The following is a 19,765-nucleotide window of genomic DNA, read 5'->3' as shown; positions in this document are numbered from 1 at the left end:
GGAGAAAAATGGTAACATCATATCCATACCATACTGGACAGATTTTCTCATGCCAACATGTTAAGAAGATGCAGTACAGAGAAAATTTAAGATTAGTTCATTTATATGCTAAGCATAAATTAAATCCTTGCTTAAGGTCACACAGCTTGTAACAGTGTTTTTCCTACTACCTGTAAGGCCAAAATTATTAAAAGAATAAATTTTGTCTTGGTTCAGTGCCTCAGATCTTATATTCTGGAGGCTTTTCCAATCTATGGACTTACCTTCCCATAATATCACTATAAATAGAAAAACAAAACATAGCAGGAAAAACATTTAAATGTATATTACAATAATCATTTAAGATGTGATCATATAAAATTTTTTTTCAAAATTGGTACATTTAAAGATTAAGGTGGAAAGTTCTCCTATGACAGAATGCTATCTATAATTTTTCAGCTGAAAACAAGTTATTTTGCCATCATGGACCAGTGAAAAAAGTTGGGAGACAAGAAACAGGTTTTAATTCTGATTTTTCTGTTAATAAGCTGATGAAATTGTACAAGCCACCTTACCTAAGTCAGTTTTCTCACCTACAAAACGTGGTTCAATAGCATCTGCTCTACATATATAAAGGTCAAGTTATTATAAAAATGGAACACACATTATTCAAAATAAAAGTATAGACATATATTTTTTAAAATCTGAATTTTAAAGTTTTAAAAATTCCAAGCAATACAGATAGTCGTTAGTCTGAAATTTTTTAAACAATTCTTTCTAAATGAAACTAGAGAGAAAACAGAAGCAAATGAGACTAAAGTAATAGTGTTAATGCTGTAACACTTTGTCTTACTAGAAATCAATTTTCCAATAGCATAACTTCACTCTGCTTTACCCGTATTAACATCAGTCAATTCCAGTAATTCTATATAAAGACAAGATACTACCCTTGGTATAATTTGAGTACTAAAACAAAATGCTTGAAAATATTTTTGTAGTCAGGTCTTAATTTTAATAAAAGCCTCTAAATTATTAGAAAAGAAAGAAAGTGAAGTCGCTCAGTTGCATCCGACTCTCTACAACCCCATGGACTGTAGCCTGCCAGACTTCTCCACCCACAGGATTATCTAGGCAAGAATACTGGAGTGGGTTGCCATTTCCTTCTCTGGGGGAATCTTCCCAACCCAGGGGTTGAACCCAGGTCTCCTGCATTGCAGGAAGACTCTTTACGGTCTGAGCCACCAAATTATCAGAATCTAGCCCCAAAAGTTACCTTCATCATATGAGATCACCTGATATGAGAATATTCCATTTTTAACCTTGCTGGTGATATAAAATGAGAAGATGACAATTATAAATAAAAATTAACAAGTTTTTATGATTATGATTCCATAATAAGCTAGTTTTCTAGTGTGACGTTCATATAAATAAATCAATATAAAAATGGTATCCCAACTAAAAAAACCTTCTGGCTCTTTAACATTCTATAGCTAACAATATGCTATGTTAAGCATATGGTTATACTTCTACTGCCACAGAAACAGTAAAGGAATTTTTTTTGAAATCTGAAACTTCAAAAAATTTTAACAGAGGGACAGCTTTTGAAATCTAGAATTCCTGGAATACTTGTTACTCAAATGACAAGCTAGGCAAATCTTCTGCATGATTTCCAGAAAGGAGTTTCTCAATTAATTTAACTTACAGAGACAAATAAAATTTCTAGGTTATTTTCTGGTCTTGTTTGGGAGCTGTACCAGGGGACCTAAAGCCAGGACATAACACCTCAGAAAGCTTGCTCTGTATGCTAAGGTTTACATGTGATACATATAAATATATCTGAAATAAACTATCTGAAAAGTTGTAGATAATTTTTCTCTTTTTTTTTAAAATAATGAAAAACATCAGTGAAGTAAAAATGGCTAACGTGGAAAATGAATAATTAGAAAGCAGAGATTGCAGAGTAGACACTGACAAATTTACTTACCCTGCAGGAGTGATGCAATGAAGGCAGTTGCTACACTGCTAGAGCACAAAAGTATGGAATGGTCAAGATAATATTTTCCCTCTGGAATCCAGCCCAATACAATTGCTGCCACAGCTGCTAGGAAGCCAACTACTGTTGCTTGAACCTTAAAAAAATATTTAATAAAATCCAACTGAATTATTCATTGAGAAAACACATTTTTTTATTTGATGATGTCCATAGGCATATAAGGAGTCAAAAGAAAAATATTATATATGGTAACTGAGCTGCCTTACCTTTTGAAGAAGCTACTACATTTTAGTTTTACTATTCCCTAAGCTAGTGGGTTCTCAAAGTTCCCTGATCTGGTAGCAGTAGGTATGGAATGGGGTTTAGGAATGTATTTTTAACAAGCATCCTAAGTGACTTTGGTGGTGAAATCCATAGATCATCTAAGAAAATACCAACCTAAAGACTGAAAAGTACCCAATCCACGTAGCTTAAGTCTGACTCTTGAGGCAATACTGGCAGGAGACTGAATTCTATAATCAAATGATAAGGGTTTCATTCCTAGCTATACCACTTAATCTTGTGGTAAATTATTCAACAAGCATTAATTTAGGATCTACTATATACAAGGTGCTATGCTTGGTGCTAGGCTACAACAGCGGTCAAAACAAATTCATTCCCAGCTCTCACAGAGCTCCTGGTCAATGGGAGAGGCAGACATTAAAAAATAACTTCCCAAATATCTATAAAAACTTTAGCTCCTAGTCTGAAAAATGGTAATATTGAACATGGAAGGGTTATTTTTGTATTTAAATGAATTACATGAAGATATAAAGTACTTTCCATAGTGGTAACACAAAGCAACCCTCAAAAAAAAAAAAAAAGCAACTAAAAAAAGTCACACTGACTGTGAACTCTTAGAATCACATTAGACGAATGCTAGAACCAAAAGAAACCCTAAAGGCACCTCTAGTTCACTTATTCTTAATTGTGTTTGTGTCATGGACTCCTTTGACAATCTGGTGAAAGTTTTATAGATACTTCTCTCCAGGAAAACACAAATGCAGTAAAAATTTTGAGCAGAATTTCTGTGTGCTCAGAGACTCTCTGAAGTTAATCCATGTACTGAAATCCAGGGCTCCAGGTGAAAAACCCAAGTATTCTGATTTTGTCGTAGAGTAAATAAATGGAAATGCCAGGCTAGAAAGTCCAGATAGCCTGGATTCCATCCGCAGATCTTTCACTGCAGCAGATTTAGTGCTGAGAGTCAAGCTGCAAGCACCACTATGCTAGTACCAGTTGTTAAGACACTTTAGCATTCTGATCCTGGTTCAGCTCAGTTCAGTCGCTCAGTTGTGTCTGACTCTTTGCGACCCCATGAACCGCAGCATGCCAGGTCTCCCTGTCCATCACCAACTGCCAGAGTCTACCCAAACCCATGTCCATTGAGTCGGTGATGCCATCCAACCATCTCATCCTCTGTTGTCACCTTCTCCTCCTGCCTTCAATCTTTCCCAGCATCAGGGTCTTTTCCAACGAGTCAACTCTTCGCATGAGGTGACCAAAGTACTAGAGTTTCAGCTTCAACATCAGTCCTTCCAATGAACACCCAGGACTGATCTCCTTTAGGATGGACTGGGTAGATCTCCTTGCAGTCCAAGGGACTCTCAAAAATCTTCTCTAACACCACAGTTCAAAAGCATCAATTCTTCAGCACTCAGCTTTCTTTATAGTCCAACTCTCACATCCATACATGACTACTGAAAAAACCATAGCCTTGACTAGATGGACCTTTGTGGACAAAGTAATGTCTGATCCTGGTTAGTAAATAATATATGTAAAAGTGGTAAAATTAATAATTTAAATTCTAAAACTGTGACTCCAAAGTTTTTCTCAGAAATAAAATGCAGAGTTTTTGTTTCTTGGAAATGAAATACAGAACTAGGGAGCCTGTAGAAGACATTGTAACACACACACAGCTGAGATAAAGAAGTCCTATTCTGTAAACCTACAAAGGAAACACCCAATTGTACCCAAGAGAAGAGCAAACTCCAGGTTAAGGAGTAGCTGGGGAGCTTAACAGGAGGCATGGGCCTAAATAGACGTGAACGCAGGATACATCTATGCTGGTGAGGGAATGACTCTTCAATGAGACTGGGGACTCTGGGGTTCCCAATAAATAAATAAATAAATACCTACTTTATTTGACAATTTATGGACAGGTTGAGGTGACCACTGTGTGCAACTGTGAAGAAATTCTGTGATGGTCATCCGCTTGGGATCCCATTTAATAGTCAGAAGAACACGCACCCCAGCTAATGCAAGCATGAGGTGCCTCTGACCTTCTCATCCCTCCCCACCCACCCCCTCCACAGCCAGCCTCAAGTCAGAGGAGCACTGCCAGCCCACCCTACTCCCCCAGCCAGCCGTCTACTCCCTCACAAGCTGGAGCAGATAAAGCTTCAGAGACAGCACCATTGTCACCCCCAACCTGACCTTATTATCTTCTCCCCTCTGCTTTTGTCTACAGGTAACTGGACTCCAACCAGTTGCTGCCTCACTGGCTTATACCATCTGGGTCCTGATGAGCCCGAGTGGGGTTCCCCGTTTCTCATGCATCCTTGGTGGAGTGAGACAAAGACACAGACTTCAGGCTGTGGCAACTATTATGATAGGATCAGTGAAACCCCAGCCATCTCCAGCTCTCATCCTGACCAACAGTTATGGAAAGAGAGGATGGCAAGGGAAGGGCGGAGACTAAGAGTGAAAGGAAAAGTTAAAAGCAGAGATGGGAACTTCCCTGGTGGTCCAGTGGTTAAGAATCCGCCTGCAAATGCAGGGGACAGGGGCTCCATCCCTGGTCTGGGAAGATCCCATATGCTGACGAGCGACTAAGCCCGTGAGCCAAGACTACTGATGTCTGCACGCCTAGAGCCTGTGCTCTGCAAGAGAACCCACCAAAGTGCACGCACCGCAACTAGAGAGGAGCCCCCACTGGCTGTAAATAAAGAAAGCCCACACAGCAGTGAGGACCCAGCACAGCCAGAAATAGATAAAAATGTTTTAAAAAAGATGAGCGCTTCGTTAGAAAATAAAACAAAAGCAGAGGTGGAAAATTATTAGAATAATCTATAGTCTAACTCATATTACTTAGTAAGAGTAAACTCTTAGGGTATCTAAAGAATAAAATAGAATATATTTTCAAATTTTCATTTATATATTAATTTATAAGTAGCCTACTGGTTGTTGGATATATTGGTTATTACTCCAGCATAGATTCCTACAGTTTCAAGCTGAAAAGGATCTTGGGTATCTCTGGTGCAATACTGTGGAAATGAAGAGGAAAATGAAACATAGAAGAAAGGCTAATGGTGACTGCTAGAGCTGAGACTAGATTTCAAGCTTTCTTATTTCTAACTCTGTGGTCTTAGAAAAACAGATACCTTTTAAAAGCCTATATCCCAAAATTGCTTTTACTTCTTTGCCTTTGAACATTACATGGAATTTCTTTTCTGCAACCATGTTCTCAACATTATGTCTGAGTTGAACTAACATTAAAATTAGTTGAGCCAGACTTCTCCAATGGTCCAGTGGTTAAAACTCTGTACTTCCAATGCAGGGGGCACAGGTTTGATCCCTAGCAGGGGAACTAAGAACCCACAATGCTGCACAGCACAGCCAAATTAAAAAAAAAAATTTTTTTTTTTTAAATTAGCGAGCTCTTCATAAACTCAGGTTTGCTAAGGAGGTGCTAGGGGGTTGCAGTCTTGTGTCTTGGGGACAGCAGCAGGTAGTGGGAGAGAAAGAGATATTTCCCTGAGATTAGAAAGACCTGTAAATAATCTATATATAATTGACAATTTAATGTGCTCATTTGTATTAACACTGATAATATTAAGAAATTAAGGACAATTCAGCTTATACATCCTATCACATAAAAAAAGAGCGAAGTTTAATTAGAGGTTTTACTTTAAAAAAAAGTCAAAGAAAAACAGCACCTAAGCAATGAAGTGCTACATATTTATTTGTACACATATTAACTCAAATTCTTGGAGAAGGCAATGGCAGCCTACTCCAGTACTCTTGCCTGGAAAATTCCGTGGATGGAGGAGCCTGGTGGGCTGCAGTCCATGGGGTCGCTAAGAGTCAGACACGACTGAGCGACTTAACTTTCACTTTTCACTTTCACACACTGGGGAAGCAAATGGCAACCCACTCCAGTGTTCCTGCCTGGAGAATCCCAGGGATGGGGAGCTTGGTGGGCTGCCGTCTATGGGGTCGCACGGAGTTGGACACGACTGAAGTGACTTAGCAGCAGCAGCAACTCAAATTCTGGCTCTATTACACATGGGAGAAAATATTTTTTATATTTACTCTATATTTTGTATGTTATACATTTTCCATATTTAGAAAAATATGATGTTTCTAGAAAAAGAAAACTTTCAGAAGTTATCCATTTATTCTATCATTTGTTCATAAATATGTGTGTGTATACCCATATACATATCACTTACCTGTTTTAAAGCCAAGTTGCCAATTATTAGGTTCCACTTTTCAATGGGTGAATCCATCTTCCCAATGTTTACCTGTTAAAATGAACATTTTCATGTATCACTGAATAAGCTATATGTCCTCTATTCTGCTAAAACAGCATATTAAGTATTAAAGCCAAAAACAATCCTTTAGTATATCTGATGAGCTTCTACTGCACATTAACTATAATTCTAAGTTCACTACAAGTCTTGCATCTCACATTCAGCTTGCCTGAGATGTTTAGAAAAAAAAAATTTTAACTTAATTACTAGCTCAAAAGAACCAGTGGACTAGTTAGTACTGTCCACCTGCCCTCTGTTATCTTACAACTAACATCAAGTGTCACCCTAATATGTTAAATTTTGTCTACTGAGGTCCAATGTAAATAATTACATAATTTTGAGATGCTAGCATTTAATTCGACATCATGAAACTTATGCATTGACCAAATAACCAGACATAAATAAATAATTCATATTACATAATTTATATTTGAGTCATAATTGAGTCAAAAGTATCAATAAAAAATTCATGTTGTTCACATATGAATGTTGATAATGTATCTCTCTATTAAAATGTATATATCTGTTGACTAAATGGAAGAATATACTCCAAAAATTAATATTTTATTCACACATTCAATTGCTCTGTAAGCTAAATCATACTTTTCAACAACTTAGGATTCAAAAAACATATATCCAAATCTGATATCCAAGTTTTTCTAATGCAGTCATTTGGAAAGCAATAAGCAATCATTATTAAAAATTCACTGAGCCAAGTTTCAATTATTCATCATATGGTTGGTTACTGAAGACAGATGAATGGGTAAAGCAGCAGATACATAAGGGTGATTACTCATGGGTAGTTAACCATGGACAAACTACAGTTTAGCTCACTGGTTTCAAACCAACAGGTTAAGTGCCACATCCACATTTCCTGTTTCAATCTGGAACACAGATTCTGTTCTCTAACTTCACTCTTGACTGTTGTCTCAAAGTCTCAAGCAAATGCACATATTAAGATTTCTCAGTGTTTCACAATAATTATTCTTGCTCTCTTTACTTGTATTATTTCCTTCCTAAGCCCAGAAGTCTGAATTATTCATAAAACTTGTGTTTGTAGCTCTGGGTCTCTGCTCTAGTGAATAAAGTATAAGCCATGTTTAAAGAGTGCACCTATCTCACGTTTAGTGTTCAGGAAACAGGTATAAAGAAATTCGTGTTATTTGTAATAAGTTTTAGAAAGATGTCTACAGGGACAGGATGCAATCTAAAATGATTCCATGAAAAAGTACAAGATGTCAAGACTTCAGAACCCCTTGATGATCAATGGAGACACATTCATTACAGCCTAGGAAAACAAAATAAGTAAACAAATAAGAAAAACTGGTTTGAGAAGCTTCATTTGTATTCTTTCCTTCCCCTCAATGGGTCTTACAGATGCCAGCAAGAGTATTAGAATAATCAACATTAACAAAAAATTTGTAAGGAAAGTCTAGCTATTACTTTCCACAAGGTAAATTTTAAAAGGAGTTAAGAAAGTTATGACCAACCTAGACAGCATATTAAAAAGCAGAGACATTACTTTGCCAACAAAGGTTCATCTAGTCAAGGCTATGGTCTTTCTAGTGGTCATGTATGGATGTGAGAGTTGGACTGTGAAGAAAGCCGAGCGCTGAAAAATTGATGCTTTTGAACTGTGGTGTTGGAGAAGACTCTTGAGAGTCCCTTGGACTGCAAGGAGATCCAACCAGTCCATCCTCACGGAAATCAGTCATGAGTGTTCATTGGAAGGATTGATGTTGAAGCTGAAACTCCAATACTTTGGCCACCTCATGAGAAGAGTTGACTCATTGGAAAAGACCCTGATGCTGGGAGGGATTGGGGGCAGGAGAAGAAGGGGACGACAGAGGATGAGATGGCTGGATGGCATCATCAGCTCAATGGGCATGAGTTTGAGTAAACTCTGGGAGTTGGTGATGGACAGGGAGGCCTGGCGTGCTGCGACTCATGGGGTCGCAAAGAGTCGGACACGACTGAGCGACTGAACTGAACTGAGGAAGTATTTAGATGGTTATTTGAAATGGGAGAAATAAAAGATAAATAAATAAAATAAAATGGGAGAAATAAAACGGACATTTATGTGATGAAAACAAGATTTGATATTACTACACTGTGCTGTGCTGCGCTCAGTCCCTTCAGTCCTATCTGACTCTTGGTGACCCCGTGGACTGTAGCCCACCAGGCTCCTCTGTCCATGGAAATTTTCAGGCAAGAATACTGGAGTGGGTGGCCATGCTCTGCCCAGGGGATCTTCCCAACCCAGGGATCGAACCCACATCTTCCTGCATCTCCTGCATTGCAGGTAGATTCTATACTACTGAGCCACTGGGGAACCCTCTTACTATACTACCCTAAGGTTAAACGGGCCAAAAGGGACCCCTCCCACTAGTCCCTAATATTAAAAGCCAAACAAGTCTTTTCTACTTACCCGAGTTTTAAAATATATATATTTAAGGGGCTAGAAAAATTTAGCCTGAGATATATGACTAGCAATTATTTGGGGCAACAGTTAGGCCAAAGAGCAGGATCTCCTCGGCTTAACCCCACTTGATTCTGGGGTGTGGACTCGAGTTCTGGGGATTCCAGAACTCTTAAGTATGTAAAATGGACAGGAAATGAAAGAAAAACTTCTAAACTCCTCCTCTAAGATCAAAGATTGTTAACTGGATCTCAGTGAAAACTAAAGTTAAAGGTGGGCTTCCCAGGTGGCGACCGTGGTAAAGAATCCACCTGACAACACAGGGGATGTACGAGACACAAGTCCGATCCTCGGGTTGGGAAGATCCTCTGGAGTAGGAAATGGCACCCCAGTCCAGTATTCTTCCATAGACAGAGGGGCCTGGTGGGCGACAGTCCATGTAGCTGCAAAGAGTAAGACGTGACTGAGCAACTGCACACAGGAGAAGATCAGGAGGTGACAGTTCTCACCCAAGTCAGAATGGCCACCACTAAAAATAACAAATAACAAATGCTGGAGAGGGTGTGGAGAAAAGGGAGCCCTCTTACACTGCTGGTGAGAATGTACACTGGTACAGTCACTATGGAGAATAGTATGGAGGGACCTCAAAAAACTAAATATAATTACCATACGATCTAGCGATCCCATTCCTGAGCACCTATCCAGGCAAAATTATCATTTGAAAAGACACATGCACCATTATGTTTATAGCAGCTCTATCCACAATAGCCAAGACAGGGAAACAGCCTAAATACACGTCTATTGACGGATGAATGGATAAGAAGATCTAACGGAACACCACTCAGCCACGAAAAAGAATGAACTAATGAACTAATGCCACTTGCAGCAACATGGATGCAACTAGAGATGATCATACTAAGTGAAGCAAGTCAGACAGAGGAAGATAAATACCATAATATCCCTCATATGTTGAATCTAAAATACAATACAAATGAACATATCTATGAAACAGAGACTCACAGACCTAGAGAAGAGACTTGCGGGTGCCAAGGGGAAAGGAGTACGGGGTGGGGGGTGGATTTGGAGTTAGGAACTAACAGTTACAAACTATTACATATAGAATGGATAAACAACAAGAGAATTATATTCAATATCCTATAAAAACAGTAATGGAAAAGAATATGAATAAACAATGAGAAAAATTATGATTCTATTTATACGAAGTTCTAAAAATAACTGAAAGACCAGAGATTACTTGAGGTCAGAGGGATTACCTGGCAGCTGAAATTAACAGCAAAAGCACATCAGGGTGAGAAAAATGTTCTGTACCTTGTTGATGGTGGTAGACACACATTTAATATATTGGTCAAAATTCATCAAATTATACAGTTAATATGTACATATATTATTAAATGTAAACTATACTTCAATAACTTTAGGTTTCATAAAGATAATTCCATACAACAGCAATCGCTTTGATGCTCTTCAATAATATTTCTAGTCCCACTACCTGGTTTGGTCAAGTATTAAAATTTTTACCATATGTAGTATACTAATATATCATATGTACGTTTAACAAAAAAGATCTTAATGACTCAGAGAACCACAATGGTGTGATCACTCACCTAGAGCCAGACATCCTGGAATGTGAAGTCAAGTGGGCATTAGGAAGCATCACTACGAACAAAGCTAGTGGAGGTGATGGAATTCCAGCTGAGTTATTTCAAATCCTAAAAGATGATGCTGTGAAAGTGCTGTGCTCAATATTTCAGCAAATTTGGAAAACTCAGCAGTGGCCACAGGACTGGAAAAGGTCAGTTTTCATTTCAATCCCAAAGAAAGGCAATGCCAAAGAATGTTCAAACCACACAACTGCACTCATTTCACATGCTAGCAAAGTAATGCTCAAAATTCTCCAAGCTAGGCTTCAATAGTAGGTGAACCAAGAACTTCCAGATATTCAAGCTGGATTTAGAAAAGGCACAGGAACCAGAGCTCAAATTGCCAACATCTCTTGGATCATAGAAAAAGCAAGAGAATTCCAGAAAAACATCCACTTCTGTCTCACTGACTACACTGAAGCCTTTAACTGTGTGGAGCACAAACTGTGGAAAACTGAGGAAAATTATTAAAGAGACGGGAATACTAGACCATCTCACCTGCCTCCTGAGAAACCTGTATGCAGGTCAAGAAGGAACAATTAGAAATTGACATGAAACAACAGACTGCTTCCAAACTGCGAAAGGCGTACATCAAGGCTGCATATTGTCACCCTGTTTATTTAACTTATATGCAGAATACATCATGTAGACTGTCAGGCTGCATAAAGTAGAAGCTGGAACCAAGGTTGCTGGGAGAAATATCAATAACCTCAGATATGCAGAAGACACCATCCTAATGGCAGAAAGTAAAGAAGAACTAAAGAGACTCTTGATGAAGGTGAAAAAGGAGAGTGAAAAAGCTGGTTTAAAACTCAACATTCCAAGAAAGGAAGATCATGGCATCTGGTCCCATCATTCCATGGCAAATAGATGGGAAAACAATGAAAACCGTGACAGATTTTATTTTCTTGGGCTCCAAAATCACTGCAGATGGTGACTGCAACCATGAAATTAAAAGACGCTTGCTCCTTGGCATCCGGTCCCATCACTTCATGGCAAATAGATAGGTAAACAGCAGAAACAATGGCTGACTTTATTTTTCTGGGCTCCAAAATCACTGCAGATGGTGATTGCAGCCATGAAATTAAAAGACACTTGCTCCTTGGAAGGAAGTTATGACCAACCTAGATAGCATATTAAAAAGCAGACACATTACTTTGCCAACAAAGGTCCGTCTAGTCAAGGCTATAGTTTTTCCAGTGGTCATGTATGGATGTGAGAGTTGGACTATAAAGAAAGCTGAGCGCCGAAGAATTGATGCTTTTGAACTGCGGTGTTGGAGAAGACTCTTGCGAGTCCCTTGGACTGCAAGAAGATCCAACCAGTCCATCCTGAAGGAGATAAGTCCTGGGTGTTCATTGGAGGGACTGATGTTGAAGCTGAAACTCCAATACTTTGGCCACCTGATGCGAAGAGCTGACTCACTTGAAAAGACCCTGATGCTGGGAAAGGTTGAGGGCAGGAGGAGAAGGGGACGACAGAGGATGAGATGGCTGGATGGCATCACCGACTCAATGAACATGGGTTTGGATGGACTCTAGGAGTTGGTGATGGACAGGGAGGCCTGGCGTGCTGCAGTTCATAGGGTCACAAAGAGTTAGACACGACTGAGCGACTGAACTGAACTGAACTGCTCCTTAGAAGAAAAGCTATGACAAACCTAGACAGCATATTAAAAAAGCAGGGACATTACTTTGCCAAGAAAGGTCCGTCTAGTCAAAGCTATGGTTTTCCCAGTAGTCATGTATGGATGTGAGTTGCATCATAAAGAAGGCTGAGCACCAAAGAATTGATGCTTTTGAACTCTGGTGTTAGAGAAGACTCTTGAGAATCCCGTGGACTGTAAGATCAAACCAGTCAACTCTAAAGGAAATCAACCTTGAATATTCATTGGAAGGACTGATGCTGAAGCTGAAGCTCCAATACTTTGGCCACCTGATGCGAAGAACTGACTCACTGGAAAAGACCCTGATGCTGGGAAAGATTGAAGGTGGGAGGAGAAGGGGACAACAGAGGACGAGAGGGTTGGATGGCCTCATCAACTTAAGGGACATGAGTCTGAACAAGCTCTGGGAGATGGTGAAGGACAGGGAAGCCTGGCATGCTTCAGATCATGGGGTCGCAAAGAGTCAGACATGACTGAGCAACTGAACAACAATGACGACACCAATGTTTAACATCATTATGTAGTCAGATATCCAAGACTCAATCTATGATGTCTTCAACCTTTTTCCTCTTATTTTTTTCTAATTGAATAATTTCTACTGATTTATCTTCAAGTTCATGAATTCTTTCTTCTGCTCTCACCAATCTGATACATTCACTCATTAAGACACATTTGTTTAATTCTTTGAACATTTTTTCCTTTAGTTCTTTGAACACATTTATATTAGCTGCTTTGGAAGATTTTGTTAAATCCAACATCTGGGCCCACTTTGAGTCACTTCCTGTTGACTGAATATGAATCATACTTTTGGGTTTGGTTTCTTTCCACTAGTGATTTCAGTCAAAAACTAGACAGTATAATAATGTGTTATAACAACTCTGGATAACGTTATGTTCTGCTGAGGATAACTGGATTTTCCTTCTAATAGGCAGTTAACTGGTCTAGACTCAAACTGCAAACCACTGCCTCTCCCACAAGGGGCAGCAGTTCATATCTCTGCTTGGTTCTCCTGGCTACCAACTACTGCTTTTCAGCTCAGCTTTTGGGGAGGGTCTCTCCTGCACCTATGTAGTTTAATAGTCAGCCAAAGATTTGGACAGAATTAATGCTCAGATTTGGGGGCTCATCCTCTTTGCAGTTCTCTTGCTGCTGGGATTTCCCCATAAGTTTCCACCTGCTCTGTCAGCTTCAAGCTCTGTTATCTGATAATTCATGCCACCAAAACTTCAATTTTCTGCCACTATGGGTATGCATAGGAACACAAGGCACTTAGTCAAAAAACGCAAAAACTCAAATTTTAGCCAGTATGACTTTCAAGTATAGGATGCTTCACAGTTTTGCCTACTTTTCTTCTTTTTTTTCTTTTCCCAGACTCCTTGAACTTTGCCACCTTAAGTTGGGAAGACTATGGGTTTTCTACCACATGAGATTGGAGAATTCCATTGAGAAAAAGAAGCCACAAATTTTGCCATTCTTACCCACTGCAGTTATGGTCTCTCAAGGGTAAACTCTAGTTTCTATTTGGTTTTGTAGGCTTTCAATAATCTACAAATAACCTATTGTCCAGATTTTATAACTGTTATTCCCTGAGAAGGTTCACTCAACCACTTTATTCTGTCATTAACTGACTTGGGAACACTATTCGAATGTTACATGCTTGAAATATTTGATAATAAAACTTAATATGCTAAAACACACACACACCCTAATATCTTTCTGAATGTACAGGGGTGAAGCATATGCTTATAATCTTGATTGTGATGATGGTTTTGCTGGTACATACTATGTACTGAAACTCATCAAACTGAAGACTGAATTTGTCTGGTTTCTTCTATATTGATTATACCTCAAAAAAGCTACAAAGAAGAGGAGAGAGCTTAAAAATCTAGTTGATTAAAACAGTTCTTGATTAAACTTAAGCAGTTCCACTCCACAAAACTATGACTATGGGTTAGTAGTTATAACTTAAGAAACTTATCTTAAAATTAAGAACTCTTAATAATAGGAATATGCACTCTTACTTGTATCTAACAGTGAGGGTATGACAATAAAACATAAAATTTAGAATTATGCCAAATTTAGAAAAAAATACTGAGACTGTAACAGTACCTACATTATGTCAGAGTTATTAATGTCATTATTGGGGACTTTATTTTTTTTTAATTTAGAAGTTTTACAGTTTGAATGGAAAGTCTAATGTAAAATTATTATGGAAAGAGGTTTTTCCCAACTTCATGTGCCTCCACTGGAATGTAAGCTCAAAGAAGGCAGAAACATTTTCCAGTTTGTTTATTACAGATTCCCTAGCACACGGAGCACTGCTTGGCATATAGAAAAGGCTCAAAAATATTTTTTCAATTAATGAATTTAAAAGGTAGAATGTTTCAACATAACTTCAGAGAACCAAGGTTTGAGGCAACAAAAATAGCAATTTGCTCCCAGAAAATAGTTTTAAAAGCTTTAAAAAAAAAAAAAAACACCTACTATGATTAGGACAGTGAATATCATTCCTGACACTTTAGCATTCAGAAGCAGAAAATTTTAGACCTCAGATAACAGAACTTAAACTCAGTAATTTATAGAATCATCGTATTTGGTTTATTTTTCAATTATAGACTACTGTTAAATATTTATAAGAATATCTCCTATAACATATATCTATGGTTGAAAAGATAAAAATCTAGGAAAAATTATTCAAGTTAATCATTATACCTTTAGAGATAAATTTTGACTAAAGTAAGTAGGGCGAGATAAAGTCGATTTGGATTCATTGTTATGAAATCTCCCTTGTTGAAACAGGAAATCTATTTTACTGGAATATCTCTTTTATCTGTGAACACTTAATCTTTAGCTTTATAAAATAACAAATTTTATATACAACTGACCTTCAACAGATTGGGTGAGCAGGCTGTATCTGATATCTTGTGTTTTAAATTCTCTAAGTTCATTTAACCTATTTCTATTGCAGATAATCATGAAAATGAGAAAAGACTTTTTCATGGAGCAAAAGATTAAAGTCATCACGGACTAGCCTTCTACAGCTATAATGATTTTTACTCCTACTTTCACAAATGAAAATAAATAGAACATAGAAAAATTGAAAAATGTATAGAAGAATTATATTTTGACCATAGATGGAAAAGGTGACTTTCAAACAGTGCTTGTTCTAAGGTAAAAAAAAATTATACTCGTCCAGTTGCTGGGAGAAATATAAATAACCTCAGATATGCAGATGACACCACCCTTATGACAGAAAGTGAAGAGGAACCAAAAAGCCTCTTGATGAAAGTCAAAGAGGAGAGTGAAAAAGTTGGCTTAAAGTTCAACATTCAGAAAACTAAGATCATGGCATCTGGTCCCATCACTTCATGGCAAATAGACAGGGAAACAGTGGCTGACTTTATTTTTTGAGGCTCCAAAATCACTGCAGATGGTGATTGCAGCCATGAAATTAAAAGATGCTTACTCCTTGGAAGGAAGTTATGACCAACCTAGACAGCATAATAAAAAGCAGAGACATTACTTTGCCAACAAAGGTCCGTCTAGTCAAGGCTATGGTTTTTCCAGTGGTCATGTATGGATGTGAGAGTTGGACTGTGAAGAAAGCTGAGCACTGAAGAATTGATGCTTTTGAACTGCGGTGTTGGAGAAGACTCTTGAGAGTCCCTTGGACTGCAAGGAGATCCAACCAGTCCGTCCTGAAGGAGATCAGTCCTGGGTGTTCATTGGAAGCACTGATGCTGAAGCTGAAACTCCAATACTTTGGCCACCTCATGCGAAGAGTTGACTCATTGGAAAAGACCCTGATGCTGGGAGGGATTGGGGGCAGGAGGAGAAGGGGGCGACAGAGGATGAGATGGTTGGATGGCATCACCAACTCGATGGGCACGAGTTTGAGTAAACTCTGGGAGTTGGTGATGGACAGGGAGGCCTGGCGTGCTGCGATTCATGCGGTCGCAAAGAGTCGGACATGACTGAGCAACTGAACTGAAATGACCCTTCTTCCTGGAACCAGGAAGTACAGTCAGCAGTCTGCTACAGCATCCCAATTATAGACAATAGGCAACCAAATTAAGGTGGTGGCAGGTAGGGCATAAAGAGAAAATGATGAGGATTTCATAGGTGAAACTGACAGACTAGTCAAAAACTAGATAGAGGGTAAGTGATTGTAATGAGAATCAACTGACAAGACAGACAGAAAGCTGTCTTTGTGTCCATGGGGTCACAAAGAGTTGGACACGACTGAGGGACTAACACACACAGCATCAGAGCTGGACTACACGTTGATAAGGATTCTCCAGTACTCTACCAGAATGGCAGTATTCTACCTAGGAAACTTGAAGTCAGATTCTCTAAGCAATTAAACTATCACAGGCTAGATGAATACCATCTAGTCATGTCAGCCATGTCATCTAAGCTCGATGCCACAAGTGACTACTTTTCTATCCGTCTAATTTGGCTACTTTTACCCCTCTCAAATTTAGAGAATATTTCAAGTCTTTAATTTAGTTAATCCATCAGCCAATTCTGTCAAGTCCCCCTAGAAAATGAGTTTTGGACTCCAACTATGTCTCACTACATCCTCTGCTAGCACCCATCCTGATCCAAGCCAACCTCATTTCTAGTCTGCAGTATTATTGCTGCGGACTCTCAACTTGTCTCCCTGCTTTAATTCTTGGCCTCCTACTGCTCTGTCGCAACACAACAGTCAAAATAATCTGTTAAAAATATCTATCAGATCATGTCACTCAGCTGCTCAAAATCTTCCAGAGGCTTCCCATTCACACGACAGCCAAAGTCCTCACAATGACCCACCAGGCGACCTTGCACCCTGTGATCTCCCCGTTCTCTCACTGGGTCCCGACCCTATTGGCCTCCATGCCCTTCATTTAACATGGTGGTTCTCAAACTCTGATGTGTATCAGAATCATCTGGAAAGACTGTTCAAATATACATGGTAAGCCACACCCCATAGTTTCTGACTCAGCAGCTTTGGAGTGGGGCTGAGAACTTGCTGTTCTAACAAGATGCTAACACTAATGTTCAGAAGAGCACATTTTGAGAACTACTGATCTAACAGTGGCCCTGCCTCGGGCCCTGGCAATACCTGGGACATGTCATCTTACCTCTAATAGCCTCAAAATATAAAACTAAACAAATCAGTAGATGGAAAAGTAGTAACTCATGACATTAAGCTATAATAACATGGTTTATTCATCTCTTTATGGTATTTTAACTGCTCAGAGAAGTGAATAATTCCTTTAGTTTATGACTCAGATATCTTATAATCAGTGACACAATTCTTGATTTATGGAAGACAGCAACTCCACCCCAATCTTCCCAATGAAAGGCCCAGCTAAATGACCCTGCAGTAAAGATCGTGTGCTGAGCTTCTATTCAGCTTTGGAGTTCTCCTGTCTTAAATATGAACAGAAAAATAAACATAACTAGACATATGATAAAAAGTTCTAATATAAAATATAGTGACAACAAATGAAGTTCAAATAAAAAGATAAAATTCAGCTTTAATGGTAACGGGTACATGTGTGCTAAGTCGCTTCACTTAGTTGTGTCCGACTCTTTGTGACCCCACGGGCTGCAGCCTGTCAGGTTCCTTTGTCCATGGGGTTCTCCAGGCAAGAATACTGGAGAGGGCTGCCCTGCCCTCCTTCAGGGGATCTTCCCCACCCTGGGATCAAACCCGCGTCTCATGTCTCGTACACTGGCAGGTGGGTTCTTTACCAGCAGCACCACCTGGGAAGCCCCTTAATGGTAATAATGATCAAATTAAACAATTTAACTTGCAGCATATTCTTTTTTAATTAGATTCCCTACAGCATGGCCTATTTTAAAATGGATTGGCATGTTTAATCTATTATTTGAATCTAAACAAATGCTGGGTACTGCTCAATAATGTCACTTTTAGAAATATTTTCCTTGCGGTAAGTTAGTTAAAGTTTCAGTTTTCTTGGCAAACTTATCAAGCTGCTTAAATATTTGTATGCCCAACTATATTTATCAGAACAAAGTTCATTTTCTAGCAAAATGAAACTAAAGCCACCTTTTAACTCTCATTCTAATAACTTTCTTTTCCCTTAAATGTTGTCACTCTTATTTTTCAAGACCTCGTCTTTATTCATGTCTCCTGCCAAAAAGCCTTTTGGAATGAGTTCTATCTAGGTAACCTACCAGCTCTTAAAACAGATACAAGTGTGGATCACTGGGAAAAGATGGCAGATTAAACACATATAATTTCACTAACTCGGAAAACTACATAAACTAGTAAAACTACACAAACATACTGCTGTTTTTTAAGACAAAAGTTCAAGATATAGTAGCTTTTACACACATTCCACACATTCCAGTTGGATGCCAAATGTTAAAAACAATATTCAGCTGACAGCAATGTCACCATTACATAATGAACTTCTGGAATGTTAGAACAAATGTGAAATTTAATCAAATTTTAAAAATCTTATTGCCATTGTTGTTGTTTGGTCACTCAGCTGTGTCCTACTCTTTTGCACCCCATGGACTGTAGCCCATCAGACTCCTCTGTCCATGGGATTTTCCAGGTAAGAATACTGGAGTGGGTTGCCATTTCCTTCTCCAGAGGATCTTCCCAACCCAGAGACTGAACCTGTGTCTCCTACACTGCAGGCAGATTCTTTACCACTAAGCCACCAACTGGGAAGCCCAAAATCTTATTACCATTTTATTTCTAAATTTTTTAGAAATAATTTCTTAGTACTGAGGCCTGCTAGACTGATCTTGTGGCCAATCCTTCTTAATATATAACTTTTCCCCTTGTTTTTATATCTTACTGAAGTACATCACAAGGCAGCTTTGAAACCCCTTCTATATCATGTAATTTTCCTTAGGCCAGAAGAAGTTTGGAATCTGTAAGAGGGACTCCAGCTTTGAGAACCGTAGCTTAGAAGGCCCCACTTTGGTCCTCCATTAGCCGTGCCCCTTTCAACAGGTTGAGGAATGCATGGCACCCAAGCAGTGCGCCCACTCAATGCCTGGGCTTCATCCCCTTCTAGGCCACACTCCAGATACCTAGGACTATAGAAGGCCATGACCAAATGGCCCTTGAGTCCAATTCCAGGGCCTCTTCCTGAAGCCAATCCTCCTGAAGACAGGCCATGCCACCTCTGGTGCATGCCCAAACCCAGGAGGGCTTAGAGGCTGGCTGGCTGTTGGGGGTGTGGATGGATGTGAGGTCTGAGGGATGTGTGAGGTCTCCCACAGTGCAGACCATAGAGCCAAGGGTGGGGAATGTAGCGGGGCAGGGCTCAGACCAGGAACTGGCTCTTTCCACAACACCGTGTTCCAAAACAGAACCCAAGGAGTCCAAGAATTATAAATTTGATCTTGGACTTTCAGATCATCAGAGGAAATATATGCAAAGGTGGAAAGATGGAGATTTTTTTTTAATGTGTAAGCCTGTGGTATAATTTTAAACTAAGT

General features: G+C 39.0%; 1 protein-coding gene across 4 annotated transcripts in view; it reads right to left on the bottom strand.

Moving 5' to 3' along the window:
* Window positions 1-19,765, bottom strand: part of SLC41A2 (solute carrier family 41 member 2) — a 129,079-nt gene that overhangs the window by 53,871 nt on the left and 55,443 nt on the right. For all 4 annotated transcript variants that reach the window (XM_061125465.1, XM_061125464.1, XM_061125467.1 and 1 more), the window contains 2 exons: window positions 6,466-6,537; window positions 1,964-2,108 (listed from right to left, as the gene is read on the bottom strand). In XM_061125465.1, coding sequence (XP_060981448.1) covers window positions 1,964-2,108; window positions 6,466-6,537 — 217 coding nt within the window. The remainder of the gene's footprint in view (window positions 1-1,963; window positions 2,109-6,465; window positions 6,538-19,765) is intronic.

Source organism: Dama dama, chromosome 22 (assembly GCF_033118175.1).
Source record: "Dama dama isolate Ldn47 chromosome 22, ASM3311817v1, whole genome shotgun sequence".
In the NCBI taxonomy this organism is placed as follows: Eukaryota; Metazoa; Chordata; class Mammalia; order Artiodactyla; family Cervidae; genus Dama; species Dama dama.
The sequence above is the reverse complement of the archived record's forward strand: the minus strand, read 5'-3'. Positions and strand labels throughout refer to the sequence as shown.